This window comes from Lissotriton helveticus, chromosome 6, assembly GCF_964261635.1.
Source record: "Lissotriton helveticus chromosome 6, aLisHel1.1, whole genome shotgun sequence".
NCBI classification, from domain to species: Eukaryota; Metazoa; Chordata; class Amphibia; order Caudata; family Salamandridae; genus Lissotriton; species Lissotriton helveticus.
Window position 1 is genome coordinate 1,849,049,018 of NC_136067.1, and position 21,646 is coordinate 1,849,070,663.

The window sequence follows — 21,646 nt, forward strand, 5'->3', positions numbered from 1 at the left end:
GTTTCAGATAAACTCGTTTAAGTTAATTGTAAATTCCCAACAGCAAAACACAAGAGACATTTTGTTCAGGGCTCTTTCTGCACCAAGGGGACAAGACAAAAAAAGGGAGCTCGTCTTTGTTTTTAGGGTCAGTCCAATTTCATGTGATTTTCAAATGCTTCAAGTGTTTTTGAAACACTATGTTCAAATGCTAGAAAAGCAAGAAGCTCATAAAATATACATTTGACACTGGCATTTTTGCATTGTATGATAAACGTTAGATCAATAAATAATGATGGCTCACCCTTTCTCGCATTTATTTCACATGGTACAGAAGAATTTGGACAAGAAATGTCAGAGTTAGGAGCATCAGGACATTGTACACCATACACAAGAAGCTTACGGTGGCAATTTATTTGAGAAGGGTGAGGACTTGAAGTGTGGTGAACGTTCAACACAGGCATGAAACTACTAGGAACTGCACTTACACACTGTAGGCCAGATTAGGCCAAAATCAAAGTGCTTTGGTGAAAAGGATGCAAAGGTCCCCTCACCCACATATCACTCCAGAGGTCAGATGCTTACACATGGACTTCAATAATGAATGCCTTGAGATTGGTGCATTATTTATTGCACAAGTTAAATACCGAGTCCCTGAGCGTGGTGTTTATTGGATGCGATAAATAGCCACAATTAAAAAGTTTCCAGCAATGGGGAATAAGATACAGATGTTGGCACTTACCACATCAAAATACTCATCTTCCAGTGCATTCCGGACCCTTTTCCCCAGACAATATTGTCAGGTTTGACCTTCCCATACTTATTGGCAGGAAACTTCAATGTGGAAAACTCCACCCCACTTGTAACTGCAAAACTTGTGCAACAGGTGTTTTCAATGGTGCCACAAGTTAACACAGCACTTGAATACAAGACCGTACAGCTCGCCAAATGACCAACTAGTGAGTTGTATTAACATTTATAAAGTTCACTCTGAAAAATCAATAGCCTTTATGCACTGGTCATCCAGGAACTGGGGTACACTTATAATAAAAGGTAAACTCCAGTTCAAACTAAAGCACATTGAGAGAATATGAGACCGGCCCTTGTGAGATTTAGGTGCACGTGAGACTACGAAATCGAGAGATTATTTAAATAAAAGAAGAAAAAAAGGGTTTGGAGGGTGTAGTGTTTACTGATCCATACTCAAGGAAAACTGGTGGCTATGAGATGCCTTAAGTGCAGAAGTCCTGCCAGAGCACACTGTTCGCTGCATTATACTTTGTTGTACTGGATGGGCACAGTAAATGTGGATGTGGAAGCAAGCTCGCCTCTGGCATCACAAAAACGTGAACCACTGAGGTAATTCCATGAATGTTACAGGAACAAACGCAACAGTGTGCTAGCAGGGATGACTGCAATCAGTGCATGTCATGGAACAGGCATATTTCTCCAGGGTTGCCCCAGTAAGATATTTATCCTGGCTGCCTGTAACCAGTGTAGCTAGAGGGTTCCTTTCTGCCCCCGAGCGGACAGAGAAGATTCATATCATTGCGATCCGTAATCAGCACCGACCATGGGATGCACATATTTATTCATGTAGCCACCCTCAACACTTTTAATCTCAATGACAGGTAGGAGGACATACATCCAATACATGTAGAGATCTACTATCTGACACGCTAATTGGACACTTTAAAGCATCATAAACTGTCTTCACAATAACACCTTGGATAAAGGATGACTTTAATATAGTCCATCCCTGCCGGTCCTTCTCGCTTGTCCCGAAGTGGTCTTTCCTGCATAAACATATGTATACAGAGCACCTGTCTTTAGCACTGTATCCAGCATAGGATAAATTTTGGTGGTTTCAGTGGTCACCCTAAAATCCTACAAGACAGTTGATTGATTTAAACTGCACGCATTCGCTCACTCTTCTTCCCACCACTACACTATTTAGCGACAAGACCCAAGACAGGAAAAGAGAAACACTCTTCTGGTTACTCGTGCACAACACAAACTCTTGCCATTCCCACACAGTGGAGGAATACAACCACCTGATAACATGCTTCGGGTTCTCCTCAGATTATGAATCTCTATAAAAATGTAAGTACAATACAACACAACTGTAGATATGCATGGAGTATGAATGGAAACACCAGAGCTTTCAGAACATATTTCTGCAAGTTTCTACGTGAATTTCTGTTGCACTTGAGAGAAGCTCCAGATAGGAGTCTAGCTGTGAGTCTGAAGTCTTGAAATGTTTGAGTTGCTGAACTGTAAAGTGCATACACATCCAAAAATTCTCTTCCAAGAGACCGCACTAGCACATGCTGCACACCCTTTGGTAAAATTCACTGTTAATGTGTACCTCACTTACTGGCACAAAGAGTGAATTAGTGTCAAACGCTGCTAGGAACTTTGGGGGTCTCTCCTCTACTCCAAACTGGCCAGGAGCCACCAGACTAACTTCAGTAAACCAACAATTCGCCAAAGGATCAGTGTGAACGTCTCTCCAACTCTGACAGATCCTTTACGCCACCCAGTAGACAGCAGACCATCCTTTTAATATCAGCCCTAGCTGCATGTAACTGGGGACAGGGCATGCCCTGAATGCTCATGCTTGTTTTCTGGTTCAGAAATGCTTTACAGGCACTGAAAGTCTTTCAATGCATTCTTGAAAGAGTATTTATCCGGATGCCCTGAACCGAGAGATATGATGAAGCTACGGATTCTATGCCCTATGAAAGTAGTGAACGTCTAGTAAAACATGATGAAGCGAACAATATAAAGGAAATATTTACCTGCGACAACTGTTGAAGGATGTTCTTGTTTCATCAGAGTGAGTTGATGTTACTGTTAATGTGCCAACTCTCACAAAGAGGAAGCATTGCTCTGCGATTATTAGTGGAAACATGTCTTTGTTTTCCTTGGCAAGAACATCAAAAGGTTTAAAGAAAGCGCATTTCAGGAGGACCATCTGCTTCGTGCCTCACGGTGACCGATCAGGGGGGTGGGATGTCAATTTGGCTAATGTTGGCCACAGAAACTCCTCTGACCAAGCAGGTCACTCAGTTCTCAGATCCCAGTGGAAATATCTATGCTTTGTTTGGCACGTGGAATCCCTAAACTGAAGAAACAGCCTGCGACAATACAATTCTTACAATAAAAAAAGACAGGAAAGTGTGCATATGAAAGGAAAACTAACAATAAAGGAAGCAGCAAAAGAAAACATTGTTCTACTACAGGTCTTGAGAATGGTGGGGTTCCCATGCTCACACTATGAAGTACCATCTGCTGCAGTCTCACTTACCTCTTCAGCAGTGACCATGGCTATCACGTTCACGCCTTGTTCCCACACCATCTGCCAGAAGTCGTGGCACGTGTTTGGCAGTGGCCCCTGCGTGCCTATGTAGTGCCACTCTTCTCCGGATATTGACACCTAGGAGGCAGCAAGATAAACATTCACTTTCCAGTTCTATCATGACATTGTTTCAACTTTCTATCCCACGGCAGACTTAAAGGCGTCAAAGGGAAATATTATGTTGAACTGACACACACATTACCAAGTCATGCATGCTTTTATCATGTGCTTTATAGTGCAGAAATGATCCCTTGTTGAGTTCCTTATGCTTGTATCACTTGATCATTTGGCCGGAATTCCTCCCCAGACAGTGGCGTTTATGCACAATGAGCAAGTGGCCCAACTACAGGTTTCACAGGTTAAGTGTGCTGTATATTTTTTAAATATGTGGCATTCAGGAATTCTGAAATATGCCCATGCACTGTGAGATTCACCGAGAGAGATCACTGTGCTGCTACTTTAGTGGCAGACCATGACAGCGGCTCATAAAGGTAGGAGACCTGATTTCCACGCATATTAAGCCAACGTCACCAACGGCACAGACAGGAGCAGCATTACCCATCATTCACAGTGAGCTCTGAGGTGTGTCAGAGCACTGTGCTCGACAGCAGAGTGGAAGGAAGTAGCAAAGCACAAGTCCTCCCCAGACATGACTTGGAGGTGCTAACATGACCCACATTTATACTCTGCACAGATGCACAAGGGAACGGGCACTTAAGATTAGTGTGTTACCAAACTAACACCTATAGCAATGTGGAATTCAAAATGTCTATTCTTTACGGAATGTATATGTGGCAACGCATGTACAAAAAAAGCAGCCGTCCAGGAGTGATGCAAATGCTGCAAGGAGACAAGCCTGTTCGCAATAATCAAGGGCAACACTTAAAAAAACATTAATTGTCAAACTGTGGAGTAAGCAGACATCCCACATCTTTTCCCCGGTCCATTTCAGGCGCCGAGAAGCACTGTGAAGAGATTTAAAGAGATCCTAAGTTGCCATGTAATCTAACTTCACACCACCTTCCCCTGACTGCTACTGGCATTATGCTGCGAGCAACTTGAGTTGATTCCCATACAAAAGTACCATCAACTATAAAATTTCACCCACAACTGAAAGATTAAAACATTATAAATATCCAACTCTATCAAATACATATTTGCATTAGCACTTTCTTCCAGCCACCAGGTGTGGCCCATGCCCCATTTGTGTTTTCACAAAAAAACTGCAAGGCTCAATAAACGTCCTGAAAGTCGCAGACTACTAAAAGGTACAAAATAATATATGAGAATATATATTTTTAACTAATAATTACATCGGAAAATAAATGATCCAATTTAAGAATTAAAATTAAATTCCTCTCACCAGGCATGTGCTGCTGTTACACAGGCCCATGGCATATGGTCTGGTTCAAGTACTGTAGGGCCGGTGCAACGTTTTAAGGTGGATGAGATGGAGACTCGCCAGAATGGTTACTATTCTGGGGCATCAGAGCTGCCTCCCACTCCACATCACAAAGTGTACCCAGATCGGTTTCCAACCTCTCTCCTATTCGTCCTAGGGTATCAGGAGCACTGTTCCCAATCCTTATGTACACCTGTGAAATCCCCCACGCTCCCACTGTTTATTCCTTGAGGCATAATCCTGAAGGAATACACAGTAGGGTGGAGGAGTAGTGGGTGCCACCTATCAATCACACAGGTAATTAAGGTGTACCGAAAACAAATAAACTGCTCCATCTCAGCTGCCTGCAGGTAATACTCTGCTTGAAGGGCACTGAATGATTCCAGTCTTCCTTTACCCATGCCATCTCCCAGCGAGGATATCTCGAATAAGTTTCACTGTCAGAATCCTAATAATTGAATTACATATGGAAGCATTGTCCCCACCTACAAGGGGGTCGCCAGGGTCAGTCTGCCTCTTCACCCAAAGCCTTCTTAGTCGCTCCCCTACCTGCATCACCCTACGGTCACCTGAGGCAGGGGGCTGTACCGCATCACAAATACACATAACTCAAGCGTGTTCTGGAGCCAATGGAGACTCTACGTACTCAGTGGAGGGCTCTTCTACTGATGAATGAACCCAATCATGTATTACCACCAACTGAGAAGCCAGGAACAGTGTTTATCATTTGGGAGGAAAATACCAGCTTGTACGCTATTCCATATAGTGTCGCCAATGCTCCGTGGTATGTGGGGTGCCCCTTCGTCCCATAATAGTCCTAAAGCTACTTTTGACTCACCTAAAGAACAAAGAACCAAAAGGGTATATACAGCAGGATGTGGTGGAATTTAGGCACTGATATATTTTTTATAAAGGGCAGCTCGTCCTAGCAGAGAAAGTGGGGGAGTCTGGCACTGGCGTCTAATCAAAGTAATCTTTTCATATCTGATGTTGCAATCTATTCATCCAGGAGAAACGTTTAAATATGCATATGCTCACAGGGCACATTACATTAAAGCTCTTTAACTGCAGAACATTTTTAATCACAAATATATCCCCCTTCACTGAAAGCTATGCCGTGACATTATTTTTACAACAGTCTTAAATTATTTATCAGTTCTGCAAAGACGATTGTTCTAGATAAAAGTCGACTAAAGCAAAAAAGAAACACTGGTAGTTCCAGCTGTGAAATATTACTGTAATGAGGTTTTCGTTTCTTTTTCGGACATTATTGATTTTGTCCACTAGATGGAGCTGAAGCCCTGTCTTTGGATTCTACAAACTGGAACCTTGGTTTGGCACAGGTCCTACATTTTTATGGTCCTACCAGATCTATTTGCAGATGTCGCATCATGATACAGATCTCCAGGACACAAATATTTACGTATTTATTGGGTCAGACTAGGTTTATATACAAAAAGGCCCCACCACACCTTACGAACACGAAGTGATAAAAGTAGTTTAAGTATTTTAAGAAGATTTACTTTACACACTCTTTGTTACAAAGGCAAGCGGAAATAGTTAATAAGACGTAAAAAAAATGCACAATTCATTCGATTTGCCATGACGGAACCACTTATCACCTCAAAAACGAAAGTTTTATTCAGATTTGAAGGCCTAAAAAAAATTATTTTCGACTGACCGCTTTTTTTTTTTTTACATTTCTTAGGTCGTTTTAAATTTCAATACTACATAGGGTCAATAACTTTCTATTGTCGCCCATCTTCCTGAGGCGCGGCTTAACAGTTCTCAAAACAAATCAACTAAAATACATACGGATGTATACCACAGCACAGTCGTGACACTTCGAGGGCTATTTCTCTTGATGTGAAAATAATATGTTGAATAGCACTGTATGAAAAAAAGCTCTGGAGAGTTCTATTTAAAAAGAAGCAAAGATTGCCAAAGTAAAGGGTTGACTATCTTTGTCTGCTTCTAACAATGCCTGAATTTTATTTTAGTCGGAGAAAAAATAAAGTAAATAAAAATAAAGAAGCTAGGATTCAAAATTAATAAATGGAATGGGAAATATCAGCTATACATTTTATTTCTATGATTTCAAATTTTAAACAAATGCCAATGACTATTTGCAACGTATTTGGAAAGACAGATCCTAGAAACACTGGAACTGATTTACTTCCACAGTGCTTTTCAAAAACTCCCCATATTATTTAAAAACAAGCACTGGCAACGGCAACACGTCTTGCTTCTACTTAAATGACAGTGCTTCATGATCGTTGATTTTGCTTGTGTTATAGTGTGTTTTGTTATATTAACTGATTTAGCAAACAGTAACCCTTTGCCTCGCTTCCTACAGCCCACACATTCCAATCAGACACCCTGTAATGAATCCAATGCACAAACAAACTCCATAGTTCTTGTTCTCATAGAATCTCTACAAGTACTGTCCCGGCTTCAGCCCAAAGCAGAGAGCCCTTTGTCCACTTGTAAGTCAGATCGTCATTCTCAGGCGTTCTTCCAGTGAATTTAGTCCCTTCAAAAGAAAGATAACCGAGAGTCGCTGCCTTGGACTGATCATTTAGATCACAACTTTGGAACCACCCTAGAATGTCAGCGCCTGCCACATACATGCATATCATTTCCTTTAAAATCTTAATGCTGTGTTACCTTGTGCTTGGAGGGAGAATGACTATCCCAAGAACTAACTCATTTTTCTGTTACTAACCTGAGATTTACTTTTTCCATGCTATTCACTTCTTCTCCGATTCCTTATCTCTCTCCTTTTCCTGTCTCCGCTTTCCTTCTCAGGCCCATTAATATGGACTATGCTTTCGCCACACCTGTTCCTGAGGATCTAACATGAATTTTTCTCTCTCAAATTCCCCAGCCTTCTCGGTCCTGTGACTCTTGAGTGATAAACAACATTTCAGGGTCTTACCAAAAACTAACTTACCTAAGGAAGAACCCCTGGGACACATGACATGGATACCTTAGACAAGGAGTGTAGCATTGTCATGCAGACCAAGGCTTACTTAGGGAGGTGGTATGGGGTTACACACTGAGAACTCTATAAATCAACCAAATTAAAAACAATAACTAAATATCCAGCAAGCACTTAATTGCTGAAATAAGTATTTTACTCATAACTTTATAACTTAATACCACACAATGTTACAGATGGCAGCAAAATTATATTGGGGCACGAATAACAGTGATTACAAGGGAAACAGCCACAGCTATTTCACTGGGACAAACAAATTCAACAGTTTGTAATCTGTCTTTAGGGTTTTCTACGCAAGGGTTGGGATTTGGTAGTCTATGGAGAAGGCAGACCTGGCTGCGTGCCAGTATTTCATGAAAATTGCTCCCCAATAAATGAGGACTTTGCCCTCCACCCCCTGGGTTCATGTTCCATGCTCTCGTGACAATTGAGTGTATTGCAAACAAAGCAACTCTCTACACCTGCAACGATATGGAAGATTGAAGAGCACTATGCAAATGCCACTCCTCCACACGCTAGCGACATAGAACATACCAAAGTAACATGGCCTAGGTTGTGCAGGCCAGCAACTCTAAAAAGAACCCTCAGAAAATGCCCACATCTGATGGCAAATAACTGTTCATTGCTTTCATGGTTAGTTAATTTTGAAAAATAAAATCAAGTTATATAGAGGTAAGTACTTGGACACTGACATCAACAGAACGTTATTCCATAATTAGCATTATTGAATGTCAATGCAATTTAGTAATCAGGCAGACATAAAATGTGTCTTGAAACAAGGAGTAATACAATCAATTCTATGTGGAATTAGCAACAGAAATGTAGCTGCCAGAGTGTGGTATATTTCCAGTTCCACAAACCCACTAAAAGTGGTCATAAAGGAAGGCTCTGTCTTTGCCCTTTCCTTTCTCTCGATGCACTCTCTTGAGGATAGCTTGTTGTCCAATTCCTTTACTATCCTTTTTACTATCCTTTTGGTAATAAGATTAAAATCTTCACCTGATCCCCCTCCCTTACAGACTCTCTGCTAACTGCCTCTGTCATACTGGACACTGGCTAGCTGGCAACTGCACCTTCTACGTCAAGTTCAAAATCATTGGATTCTTATTACCCCGTGTCCCTACTAGATGCCATCTGCTTTCCACCAGACTCAGTTTTCCCCTCTACATCTGAGAAGTGCACTTCACGAGTGAAATGAGACTTTACACATTGATCGTAGTAACAGCCAACTCTGCCCACTGCAGCCTACTATTCATCCATAAAATCACAAATCACATCAGTATCCACGCTTCCTCTAAAAAAATGCTGGTCAATGCCCTAATCCCCAGTGAGTTCCATAATGCATACTTCCAACCCCGTAAAAAAAACCTTATATGGATCCTGTTCCTAAGTGCCTAGAGCTATGCTCTGTAAATCGTATGCTGGACCTCAGAGATTCTATGCCGCACTCATTCTTACATCATTAAAACTTGCTTACTTTTCCCAATGATCTTTAGTTATGCTCTGCAGTTCCACACCAAACTCCCACACTATATTAACCAAGCGGGTCCCTTATACAACATTGCTCATCAGACAAATGACTGCATTGAAGGTCTGAAACGTATTTCTGGAACAAGTAATCATACTTATTGCTCTGACAAGCCCATCACTGCTAAACCCCCACTGTGTTCCCTTTCCTTTAGATTCATTCTTCTTACCCTCCACTGGAAAGTCTTCCTACTCAGCATATATATGAGTTGCTTCTTCCCTCAGCACCATCAAAATTACCTTTGAACACCATTCATTTCAACACATAAAGCCATTGTGGTAAGTATCCACTCATCGTAAAGTCTTATTCAGTGCATATACATACATCCGGCATATACAATGTAGGACCAAATTTTCAGCAGACGTACAACTGATACATTTATATGCAACAGATCTGCATGGAATTAATTTGCAAACTTAGTGATTACCCTAAAAATCAGGCATGAAATAGTACTCCTGAACAGGAGTTCAACATAACAATATAAATCCATCAGCCTTCAATGCAAATGGCCTGTGACTGAAAACATAAATGTCAGTGCACTGATGCAATCATAGTATCTGTTGTACAGTAAAAGTTAATGTAACATGTAACATTTTATGTAATTAAAATATGGCATTTCATCACTTCAAATCAAATGCTCACTTAATAAACAAAATCTTAATGAAATGAAATGCAAATTATCAAAACAGACAAATTGATATACACAGTGTAACTTTGTTGATGTAAAAGAACAACACCTATAGCTATGTAGTACCACAATACGTTTACCTTTATGTGGGAGGCGTTGATGTAGCCGGTATTATTTTCTTTGGTTGGCACCAACTCCACTCGATTTTCCTCGTATGGAACAACCTCTCTGATGCGATTGCGCTCGATGTTTTCTGGCAGTGTCGCTGTGGTGAAAACACCGTCTGCCTTTTTCTTTGGAATCTGTTCATATTCCGTGAACACCATGCCTTCCTCCAGCCGTGAACGCAAGATTTTACACTGCAATTAAACCACAAGAACACCAACTGTGATCATTGCCCAGTTCAAAGGACAGTCACTTTCATTGCAGTGGTCAAAGATGCCCTTCACTTTGAAATGTCATTAAAAGTCCCAGGTTGAATATTCAAATGCACACTTCAGTCAAGCTTTCCACTCTAAAGAGGTTCATTTAATAGGGGAACGTAATTCGTCCTAATGGTCTCTGTCTTCATCAAAAATGCGCAAGGCTTCACCAAGCAATCTAACTTGCAAAGATTTAGATTTGTAATAGTAAGAGCTCAGGACTGCAACACATGTCTGGTCTGTCAGTTTCCAGCCTGTTGCAATGCAGCACACACTCATCTGTCCTCAGGATAGGCTGCCACTACAACATACTTACTTGCCTCTGTCTGCACCAACCTTTATGGAATCTAACAAAAGAGAAGCTGGTAACACTCAGTCAATCGGTCCCCTTTCCTCCAATGTGTAGGATTTCTACCCCCCAACAAGGGGGCAGACCGAATGCATGCACCATATGATAAGAACATTAAGATTGACTGTTAGCATAAGGGACCCCAGTTTTTCTCAACCGTCTCCCTCCAATATAAGCTTTCCATCTTTCCATCTTCAATTCATGTCCTCTCTTATTCACCTACAAGCATGTATCCTGTAGAGAAAAGAAAGCAGATGGGCCGTCTGGCAAGTATGACAATTCTAGAGTTAAATAATATAGAGAGCACAACAGCAATCGTAGCTTCAAAGCCTCATACTAAAATGGCTTTCAGGATATCCAGGTCGGGGGATACTAAATCTGGCGTATATTGCACAGTGCTTAAAGAAAGTGTGTGGAGTAGACCAAGTGAGTGTCAGAACGTACTAATCAAAAGTAACACTTTTCCTTATGTCTAACTACAGGAGCAAGCATATCTAGAGGTCAAGTAGGTTTTTGTGGAGAGTGATATTTCATAATCAGGGATGACACCAACCTGCTTCACCTCTCTTTTTTTAACATGCCCACCAATGTGCAGAAGCTTGATTATGCTTATTATGTCAGCCGGTCCTCGGTTGATTGTATTCTGTCTGGTTCGAGAAGGGCCGGGCCTGGTCTGGCAGTTCAAGTAGGACTGTTCACATTGGAGCAGGGTCAAGACTGATTTGCATATGGCTGGGTCCAAACTGAGGCAGTATGGTGTACAGAATAACGATGGACTGTGATGTCTCCCCAAATAATTACCAGTGGTTGACATTAATTCCAGCATTCCATCAATCACTGTTTTGTATACTTTGCTGAGTCTGCCTAAGTAGTACAGGTATGCCCAAATGTGGGTTCTCTGCACACTGTCACTGGAACCAAGCTATACTTTCCTGATGAGCCCTAATCGGGGTAAAACCTGTACTAGGCTGCTTCTGTTCCTGTCCAGGGAGGTCCCTGCCTGGCAGTTTGGGCAGAACTGTTCCCACTGAAGCAGGGTCAAGACTGATTTGTATATGAATGGGGCCAAACTGTGGTGGCATGGTGGGGGCAAAATAACAATGGACTGATATGTGCCTCTAGTAATTACCAGTGGCTGAAATTAATTCAAGCATTCCATCCAACACTTTTTGTACACTTTAAAATAAGCTCTGGCGCAGTACAGAAACCAAGCGGGGTGCAATAAAGAATCTGTTCCACATAAGATTCCCTTACACAGTGACTCCCAATTTCAGGCTCAATACCCATTAAAACCAGAAGCAAAGTGTGATATATAGGCCATCCTAGGTCAATTAAAGCATCACAGCATAATAGTATCATCTCATTCACCTATGAGTATTAGATTATGGAAATTAAAATGCACACACACACACACAAGTGGCGCAAATTGCTGAAAGTAATGGACTGATGACAATGTTAAGAGAAAAATAAGAAACAACCTTAAATATTTCAAATTGGTTCTTTAGTCAAAATATAGGTCCTGAATCACAGTATCTAACCACTTACTTGTTTGGCAGATTTCAGTACGCATATATGAGATTGCACCAGGGGTATAAGAATAGGCCTGTCCTCTGTGTGGCAAAAATAATCTTGCAATGAGATACAAAGGTGTAATACTACATTCATAACATATAAAAGACAGATACTGATTTAATGAACACTTACACTGAGTGGACAAAACAGTGACACTCAGCTCAGCACGGATATTAAACTTGAACAATAATCTAAAATTGCGTATCTTAAAGTGATTTTCCTTAGATACGAATTATCCAGTGAAGGTAAAGGACTGGCACCGGACATCCAACAAAAGTGTGCTAATTTACCATCTCCAAATAGATTGAGAAAGTTGCAAGTCCTGACAGAGTTTTTGAACTTGGGAAGTGCTTACTTGCAACATTATGCTTAGCTAATTAATTACACCCATATTTTGGAGAAACAAAAAAATGGGCTAAAACACATACAGCTATCCTACGTGGACTGAAAACAGACGTTAGAGCATACTCTTGCACAGGGAAAGCAAATTATTGCAGTTTCACCATACCTATACTTGTGGCAGCTACCAAAGTTAGTATCCCAAATGTGCATTCTCCAAATCTTCATTAAGTGCAGTGGCCCCCAACACAAAACACAACCGATGTTTGAGAGGGAGGGTCCAACTCTTTGTATACAAACATTTCTAAAGTACACACATCTTTTGACAAGCTCCAAATATGTTATCTATACGCAAGTGTGAGATCATGCTCTACACAAATTGATCTGCTGAGCCTTCTTTGGCACAAAATGAAAATATTCTGTGGCATGCAGTGCAGTGCAGGGTGTTTCGAAGATGTAGGCTTCTAAGCGCTGTGTATCCACACTAAAGGTTGTGGGTTATTCTACGTCAGGGGTATCAGAAATAAATTTCCTAATACTTCTTCAGAAGGCTGATCCATCACTTCCCACACTTTGTGTCGCACTTGCCATTTTGTGTACAGGGTTAAAATATGGACTTGCCTCATTGGCACCGAAGTGGATTCAGAGATTCAAAAGGAAAAATGATAAAAGCAAAGCTGCTTTGGTGAATGGCAGCTGTTCTACAGGACAGACTTAATTTGGTTCCCGTATAACACACAATGGTCTAATAAAAGTGAAGGAATTCACGCTAAAGGGAACTGTGAAGCTGATTTAGCTGCAGAGGCAGCAGTGCAAATCTTCAAGGTAGCTGGTTAACTTGATCTTAAACGAAGATCGATGTAGACTTCATGGTGGCAATACAATCAACAGTGAAAGCCTAAAAGGTTTCCAACGGTTTCCCTTCCAGATATATGTATGCCCTCACCAAGACAACGTTCCTACAGTTTTTATACCAGTGATAGGGGACAGACATATGCCAAATAAGCAAGCTAGATTAGATTCAACTGGGGCAACTTGTGAAGGAATAGCTTCAGCTGAAGTTATATCAGTGGTTCTTTGTCAATGCTACAGCAATGACACTGGTTGCCTAACTTACCAAAGAATGCAAAAAGGTATGATTAACACTGTTTGTCAGCAAAGGAAGCATTCAACTACTATAGCAGCACCTAATCCCCTCACAATATCTGACAAATCGTATAGTGTTGTGTTGATCAATAATATTAGTCCACTACTGATAAGTCAATTCTTATATGTACATATTATTTGCAGTCGATTCTTCCTCTAGATTCCTTTGGGTGTGACTTCAAAGTCTGCCACTGCTCAAGCAGCCATTAAAGACTTTCGGTACTTAGTAGCAATGAGAGCAGTTTATACATTTCATTCAGACAAGGGTCCTGCATTGGCCACAATGGAATTTTTGGATGTTCTGTCTGCTCTGGGGGTATGAATGCTAAATTCAGACCTATTTTCATCTGTAATCAAACCACACGGTCAAGTGAGCCAATGGTACATGTAAGCAAGCCTTGACTGCTAGGGTACTTTATGGTATACATAACCTTATAGTCAACAAATGTTTATACACCTTTACACATTATTTTGCACTAGAATAGGATGGTGATTTTCATCACATTATAAAACATATTCATGGTGTGTATTCCTGAGTGTGTCTATCCATACCGAAAAGAGATGAGAATCAAAAGTTTAGTTGCTGTTCTAAATAAGGACTGCTCATTGCCCAGAATGCACCAACCTCATGTAATACGCAGGTGGTTTGTACAATGCAGTTCAAAAAGTTTCCCAATTCAAGTTCGTAAGTTTGCATTGCACCTGCACTTTGCCAGAGGGTCTAAAAAAACAAACCAAATCCTGGGCCATATTTTGTTTAAATTACAAAACAGTATCAATAGAAAGAGGCAAAACATTTTGTCTGGCCACCAATCTAGAACTGCTTAAGGTATCTTGATGCTTTAGTGGAATAAAGGGGACTGGCGAATAAGAACAGGCAAGACTTGTATAGAAGGAAAAAGCTGCATTGCAGGGTCATGCCTGAGACCAGGCTTCCTGCATGTTTTCACTACTAGAACTGGGTGCTTCGTCTACTTTTGCCTAGTGAGACAGAAAATCTATACTACAAAAAAATGTAGGGAAGCTCCGATTAAGTGAGCTGAGATGGCCTTTGGTTTGCATTCAGAAATAGTCATAAAAATGAGGATTTGCTTCACATCTTGAAACAACTGCAAAGGTCTACAACGGCAAGGGTGCGATTTGGAGGTAAAGGCACAATAAATGTTTTCAACATGTTTTAACCAGTGAGAAAGGGTTGTGTCTTGGCCCTTCGCCTATTATATTTATTCATTAGTGAGCTGCATCAATGACTTCTATAAGTCAGTAGAGACACTCTAGGATTGTCGCCAAAGGGTATCCCTCTCCTAAGAGTTGCCACCAATTTAATTCTAGGAAGATCTAAGACTGCCCTTTGTTTCTTGTTTAAAGATTTTGCTGCCTAGTGTTGTGATAAAAATATACAAATAAATGCAAAACAATGGCGACTTTTCAGTAATGAGGACATTTATGAGTAATTAAGAAAGAATCAAAAAACTAAAATTGTTAGATCGTCTGGTGTTACATTATGACAAGGCCTAAATTGAAAGACGCAGTTAACTAAAAACATGTTAGCCATGAGGCAAGCCTCATCAAATAAAAAAACAACTTGATGTGGACCATGTGGGATATAATATTAAAGTAGCCATCAAGGCATACGAGCGGGAAAAATGCATTCCAGTTTGAGATCTTAAGTGTGAAACAGAATTAATAGAAACAATATTAAATAGCACCTGTGATTTGTTGGGTACAAATCTAGTATAAAGATTAATAAAAATGTAAGAAATCAAGTATAGGTTGGACAAAAAGGTGGTCTTTTCTGTTGTGAAGATTATAATAAAAGCTTGGGGTACCCTCTCAATACTTGTACAGATTAAAAAGTGGAAATATAGATGGAACAGTAACAGTAACTGTGCCCTCCTGTGTTACACTGATATAGTGGGAACATTACACAATGCATGAAAATACACGTGGGCAACAGCAGAGTAATATTTTCAACATGTGTGTTGGTAGTACTTATGCAGTAACCTTATAGAAAGAAATACTGTTTTACAGTGACAGTATTAAACAGGATGATGCATCCCATTTTACTACATGCTGGCGGTAGGCATGATAGTAGTGGTGTGGTAGCACCGTTGGTTTTGAGGTGGGTGAACAAGAGCCTAAAAGACCCTCCACATTATAATAAGGGAAAAAGAAAGAACATGTGTTGCCCTGATAATCATCTATTGCCCGTGCAAGATTTTGCCCAAAAGTGCTGGAATTTTAAAGCAATAGGAAAAAAAACTGAAAATAAAATTGTAGTTTTCCCTACATATAATTATCAGTGCAAAGTGATAATTCCCTTCCTGTGGTGTGATAGAAAGCAGAGACTATTACGTTTGCACACTGTATCAACAGTGTAAATATGTACATTATGTCATGATTTGAGCCACACTTTTTTTAATGGCTACATCTAACAAACAAGTAGTGTGACCTGTTCTGGCCATTTGCTTTGGAAAGCTTTGTGCAAGAAGCACACGCTCTTGGTTGCAATTAACTTTTTCTCCAGAAGGTAGTGGAGGATTTTTTATGTTATGGTATAAAAGGTGGAATTTGTACAATATGAGAACAAATGAAAGTGGGCGCAAGCACACTCATTAGCGCTGGGAGGCTCCCGGGCAGCCATGCGCTCTATAAATCCTTTTCTATTCTATTCTGTTCTAAAGCATTACTGAAGTACGATGAAACCTATTTCCTCGCACAACTAGTAATTTAGCAGCAAGCAGCACCGCTTTTCAAAGGTATTAAAAAGACTACTACTCACCCAAAGGCATAAACTGCCAAATTCACATTAGCAGAGACTTGCTGACAAGAAACTAAAGTGTTAAAGTGTCTAAGACAGGAGTTCAGACTAACGCCAGAGGGCACTGTCTTGGAGACCAACACCAGCGTGATCCCATCAACAAAATGTCCTGAACCAGAAACACAACTTGGAGTGACCCTAGGGAGGAAAGGAATAAGAACTGCCTTCAGATTTACCTGGTGTCCCCAGAAAACATACAATGACAGCCACGTTTTGCACACAAACTTGTGAAACCCAAACAGCACTGGTGCACAGATTCGCCTTCAAAACATCTCCGGAAAAGTAAGTGCGAAAAGCCTATTAAATTCTCCTTATGTCATTGGCTAAGAAGTTGGACTGGAGAAATGCAGAAGGTGCTTTCAACTATCACTTAGTCAAATGCCACAGTATGCATTACATTGTAGTACTTGCCTAAAAATGCTATGAGTGTTGGCACTACTTTAAAGACTTTATCAGCGGGATGAAAAAAATCAAACAACAATATAATAAATAAAACCAAAGCAAAAAAAAGGGAACATATTGAGTGATAGAAAATTTCAGAATTCATGTTTTTCTAACATATTATAAGGCTACACAATCTTTACTCTGTTGAGAAGAGATATTGCAGGTGCTAAACATCACCTAACTCCTCAGTTATTTACGAGGGGAGGAGTGATAAAGCCTGAAGTGATCAGTAAACAATAGGTAGGATGCCCCAAAAGTTATAAAATCTAAGGAATTAATCTTCCACAAAGTGTGGTTTTGTAAAAATGAGTTTAATGCTTCAAATAATTTACTTGCATTGCTTTAATTCATAGTTGCTGTAACTGAGATACTTATGTTCCAAAAAGGATACTATCAAACAGATTAGGTTAATAGATTCTTCTTGCATTTAATTCTAACCTATGGTCTTATCCCAATGTAAACTTTCATGAGAATACTTGTTTAGTTTACCTTCACCCACTAGTAGTCTGTTCCTAAACTTGTTTGTCCTGCCTCCCCCATCTCATCTTTAAAAATATACCATAGCTACCCTTGCATTTAGGTGAGTACACACTTTTCCCCGACTCAATACAGGGACTCTTTTCAACTTATTTTGATGTTTTGTATCACCCCACATGCTGCCTTTGGCCATGTCTTAGCACAATGATGTGGTGTATATCTGGGTAACTTTATCCAACTTGTGAAGTTGTTATGGCTGGGAAGTAATTCAATTAACCCTATTGTGAAGAAATGATCTGATCCAGTCAAAAACGTAATCTATAACATGGGATAATGTGGCCCACAACATCACCGGCTGCAGACAGATACAGGAGAATAGTGGTCATAATAACGTTTGATACAAAGGTGAGGTGTCCCACTCTTCTTTCCACACACTGGTCTAAATCCTAATTGGTGGTCATACAGTGCCTTGCTTTGTTCTATATGCTCCTGAAACAATGCTGTGTTTTCTCAACCGTCAGCAGATTTTACTTGGTCCAGGAGATCTGAATTTGGTCTGGGGCAAGTTAGTAGTTTCAAAGTCTCTGAATGGAGTGTCTGGATATTCTTCCAGCGCTAGAGATTCATTGATCAGGTCCGTGTTAAAATCATGGAGTCTCATGATCAGATACCAGAAAGTATTGAGAATGTATCTAGGTTCTTATGAAGCTATCAGATTAACGGAACATAAATGATCCACTTCAGTCTCTCTATTATCTTCAAAGTTCTGGATAGATCCTTCACTGGCTGTCCAGCACTCTGCCCATTTCCATATGAACCAGTGGAATGACAGTCACTCTCATTACATGTTAGGCTGGACACACTCTGTTCATGGGACTTTCCTAACCCCACACATACTTGCTCACTAGACTCTAGGCTTTTTAGGATGGCGGCTTCCATGTCGATTTTTCCTTCACCCCGGCTTAATATCAAAAAGTGTCCATATTTATCAATAGTTTGGCCTCAGGTACAACATCACTAATCTCAAAGAACTAACAGGTGGAATAAACATTCCTGCCAGGTAACCTATCAATTACTTCCTGCAACTAAGCTAGTACTTGTCTCACTAAGTTAGAAATCTCCTTTGTCTGACATTTCATTCGAACCCACCACTTATTGCTCTGATACAAAGATACATATAAGAGCTCTAAAACACTAAATCAAACTGTAAAACTCTCAGGTTAGCATATTAGTTTTTATCTCGCTTTCTATGGTAAAAATGCCTTACAATTTTGATTTTATAATGCTTAAATTACTGTTCCGCACGTCGTTATGAGCTTACTATTGCAATCCTCATGCACTTACATTTACTCCACTGTGCCCAGACTGTTTCCTAAATAACTCAACTTCAATATCTTCCCACTTTCATTGAATGTATCGATGACCTACATATACATATATATGGGGGAAATTCTTTACTATGCAGTTTTTACCACGCAAGGCCTTTACTGCGCAAGGTAAGTATATATTATATAATTTAGGGTTTGGGGTGGGTAGTGGTACAGGGTGGTAAGGGTATTTGTCGGGTTTAGAGGTGAGTGAGTATAGGTCAGTATGGGTATTGTTAGGGTTCAGAGGTGGGTAAAGGGTATAGGGCAGTAGGGGCAATTTTATGGCTTAGGGGTGGGCAAGGGTATAGGGTGGGAAGGGTATTTTTAGGGATAAGAGGTGGGTATAGGGTGGGTAAGTATGTTTTTGGGGGGTAGGGGTATTGGGTGTCAAGGGTATTTTTAGCGTTTAGGGGTGGAATATTGGGTCCCGAAGAAGGATTACCCCAAATTACCAGTGTTATACCTCCCCCCTCAAGGTATACAAGAACAATCAACCCCCCTCCCACCCCCAGGGAGACCTATCATGTCTTCCGGGGTAGAGCCCTGGAAAACATCACACATGCGGACCATTTCTTGAGTGAGTTCGTTACTGGCCTTCCCTCTTATGTAAGGGACACCAAAGATTGTTTGGGCAAGCTAGAATGTATCTACTGGGAGAAGGATTACATTCTGCTGACACTAGATTTCAATTCACTGTACACTATAATTGAGCATGAGAAAGGCATCCAGGCCTGCAAACATTTTTTGCGGACTAGATCACTGAGATACATCACACGCTGACATGAACCTTGAGATGATCAGACACTGCCTTCCCAACAACATCCTTATTTTCAATGGTTCTCTACAAAAACGTGAGCTTACCCCGTCCCTCCATGGACGGACTTTTTCCTGGGTGTTTCCGTGGCCCATTCTCCCCCACCTGCCCAATACTACTTACTCATGGTCCCACCCACCTGCCATCCACACTTTCCACCTGAACCAAGGCTCATCTCATGGGTACCCCCACTCCCCACCCGCGGTTGTCTCGCCCATTAGACGTGATTGGCGGCGCTCCATGTGCCGGGGTTTATTTGTGGGGACACCTTCTCTGCACCCACCCCATCAACCACTATTGTCTCCTATGGCCATCCCACTCGGGTGACCTCATTATCCACAGATACATGTTCCCCTGTGTCTGCTGGACCTTTCCTCTACCCCATCGAGGTAAGAAAGTTGCACTTTTGGTCAACAGCTGCCTATTGCAGCTGACACCTGATCACACGGCTACCACAGATGGCCATCTTATGTTGGCACCTGCGATAGCACTGTGACTACATGTACTCCCCCCACGAGCTGCAGGGGGCATACATGCTCCTGGGTAACTGTGCCACATGGTACCTGGGCACTGTGCCTCGCACACCTTCCGTTCCCACTACTGCATGCAGATGTTCTGCAAGTTCACCGCCATGACAACTGTCTTGTGATATATGATATTTATAGGGAGTACCCCTGCAGGTGGTTTATGACTTCTTTTTTGTTGGCTGGAATCATGTGTAAAGCCATGCTTATGTATAATTTCTCCAGTTTTGATATTTGTTACCATTGCAAATTTAACTTTGTTATGCTGTGCGCATTATGAATTGAATAAGTGCACATAGAAGCAGCCACTTTATGACTTTTAATCATGGCTGCCGCTATGTAACTGCATTACTTTGCATTGTCCTTTGTTAGTGTCTATTGTCTGCACTTCCTGTTGCATTTTATGTGATCAAGACCGCAAAACACTTTTTAATTACTCATTTTAGAAATACGATACATATGTTTTGCCATGGTCATATTATTTGGACATATTAATGACAGAGCAGACCTTTCTAGAACTTGAACCCATGGCTCTGATGTTTAATAATAATAATAAAAACATTTATAAAGCGCACACCTATCTCGACCCGGCGCTAAAGTGGATAAAAACGTAGCCATGCTAGCAGATTCCAAACAATGCAGAGACCTCGCACCAAGCACAAATTCTCAACCATGTATAAAAAGATGCAAATATGTTCAGAATTCTTAACAGTGATTCACAGAAGTCTATTTGTTATATCTTAAAGCAGTGCAGGTGTTGCACACCGAACAAAAGGAACAATAAACGTTTAAGAAGAACCAATCTTACCATCTCATCCGTTGGCATTTTGGCAGTGTCATCCTGGTTATCCTCAGGCACGGGTACTCGCGCCACAGAGAGCCCATTCAAGGCTGCCCGCATCAAAGGCCTCTTCTGTGTCTCAAGGGTTGCCATTTTCTCCTTACTCTAAATAGTTGCGACAAGAAAAGGCATGTTTTTATCTCAGAGTGATTATTAATAATCGCAGCAAAATGCAGGAATGTGTATATAATCTTCATAATCTGTAACTGCCAGGCAAAGGTATGCGCACTAACGCCAGAAGCGCAAACCTCAAGTACAACCTTTATCCTTCATTAGGTGCCAAAGGAGCACCTGGCCACACAAGCATGTTTCGGTTCAGACTGGAATCCATCAGAAATATTTGTAAAGCATATATATTTCTTGTAAACAGCTGATATCCTATGGCTCATGTTACAAAGAACAACTGTGTATGCTCGTAGCGACAATACTGTAGTGCGTGTGTGTATATAGAAAACTATATGTATACTTTTTGTCACCACTGGAAAAAATAAAGGTTAACGTAACATTATATTCAGGTGAATATATCAGTGACAACATTAGAAGTTTGAATAAAAAAAATATTCACCAGTTATACTTTTCTCAAGTAACTATAACTTGTGCCCTAAGGTAATTATAATTTGCTCCCCCA

At 40.7% G+C, this 21,646-nt stretch overlaps 1 protein-coding gene across 1 annotated transcript in view; it reads right to left on the minus strand.

Annotated features, from left to right (window-relative positions):
* PTPN14 (protein tyrosine phosphatase non-receptor type 14) overlaps positions 1–21,646 on the minus strand; it is a 524,356-nt gene that overhangs the window by 20,915 nt on the left and 481,795 nt on the right. Inside the window, exons 14-16 of the mRNA XM_078649778.1 lie at positions 20,986–21,123; positions 10,040–10,258; positions 3,290–3,418 (exon numbers count right to left, since the gene is read on the minus strand). Coding sequence (XP_078505904.1) covers positions 3,290–3,418; positions 10,040–10,258; positions 20,986–21,123 — 486 coding nt within the window. The remainder of the gene's footprint in view (positions 1–3,289; positions 3,419–10,039; positions 10,259–20,985; positions 21,124–21,646) is intronic.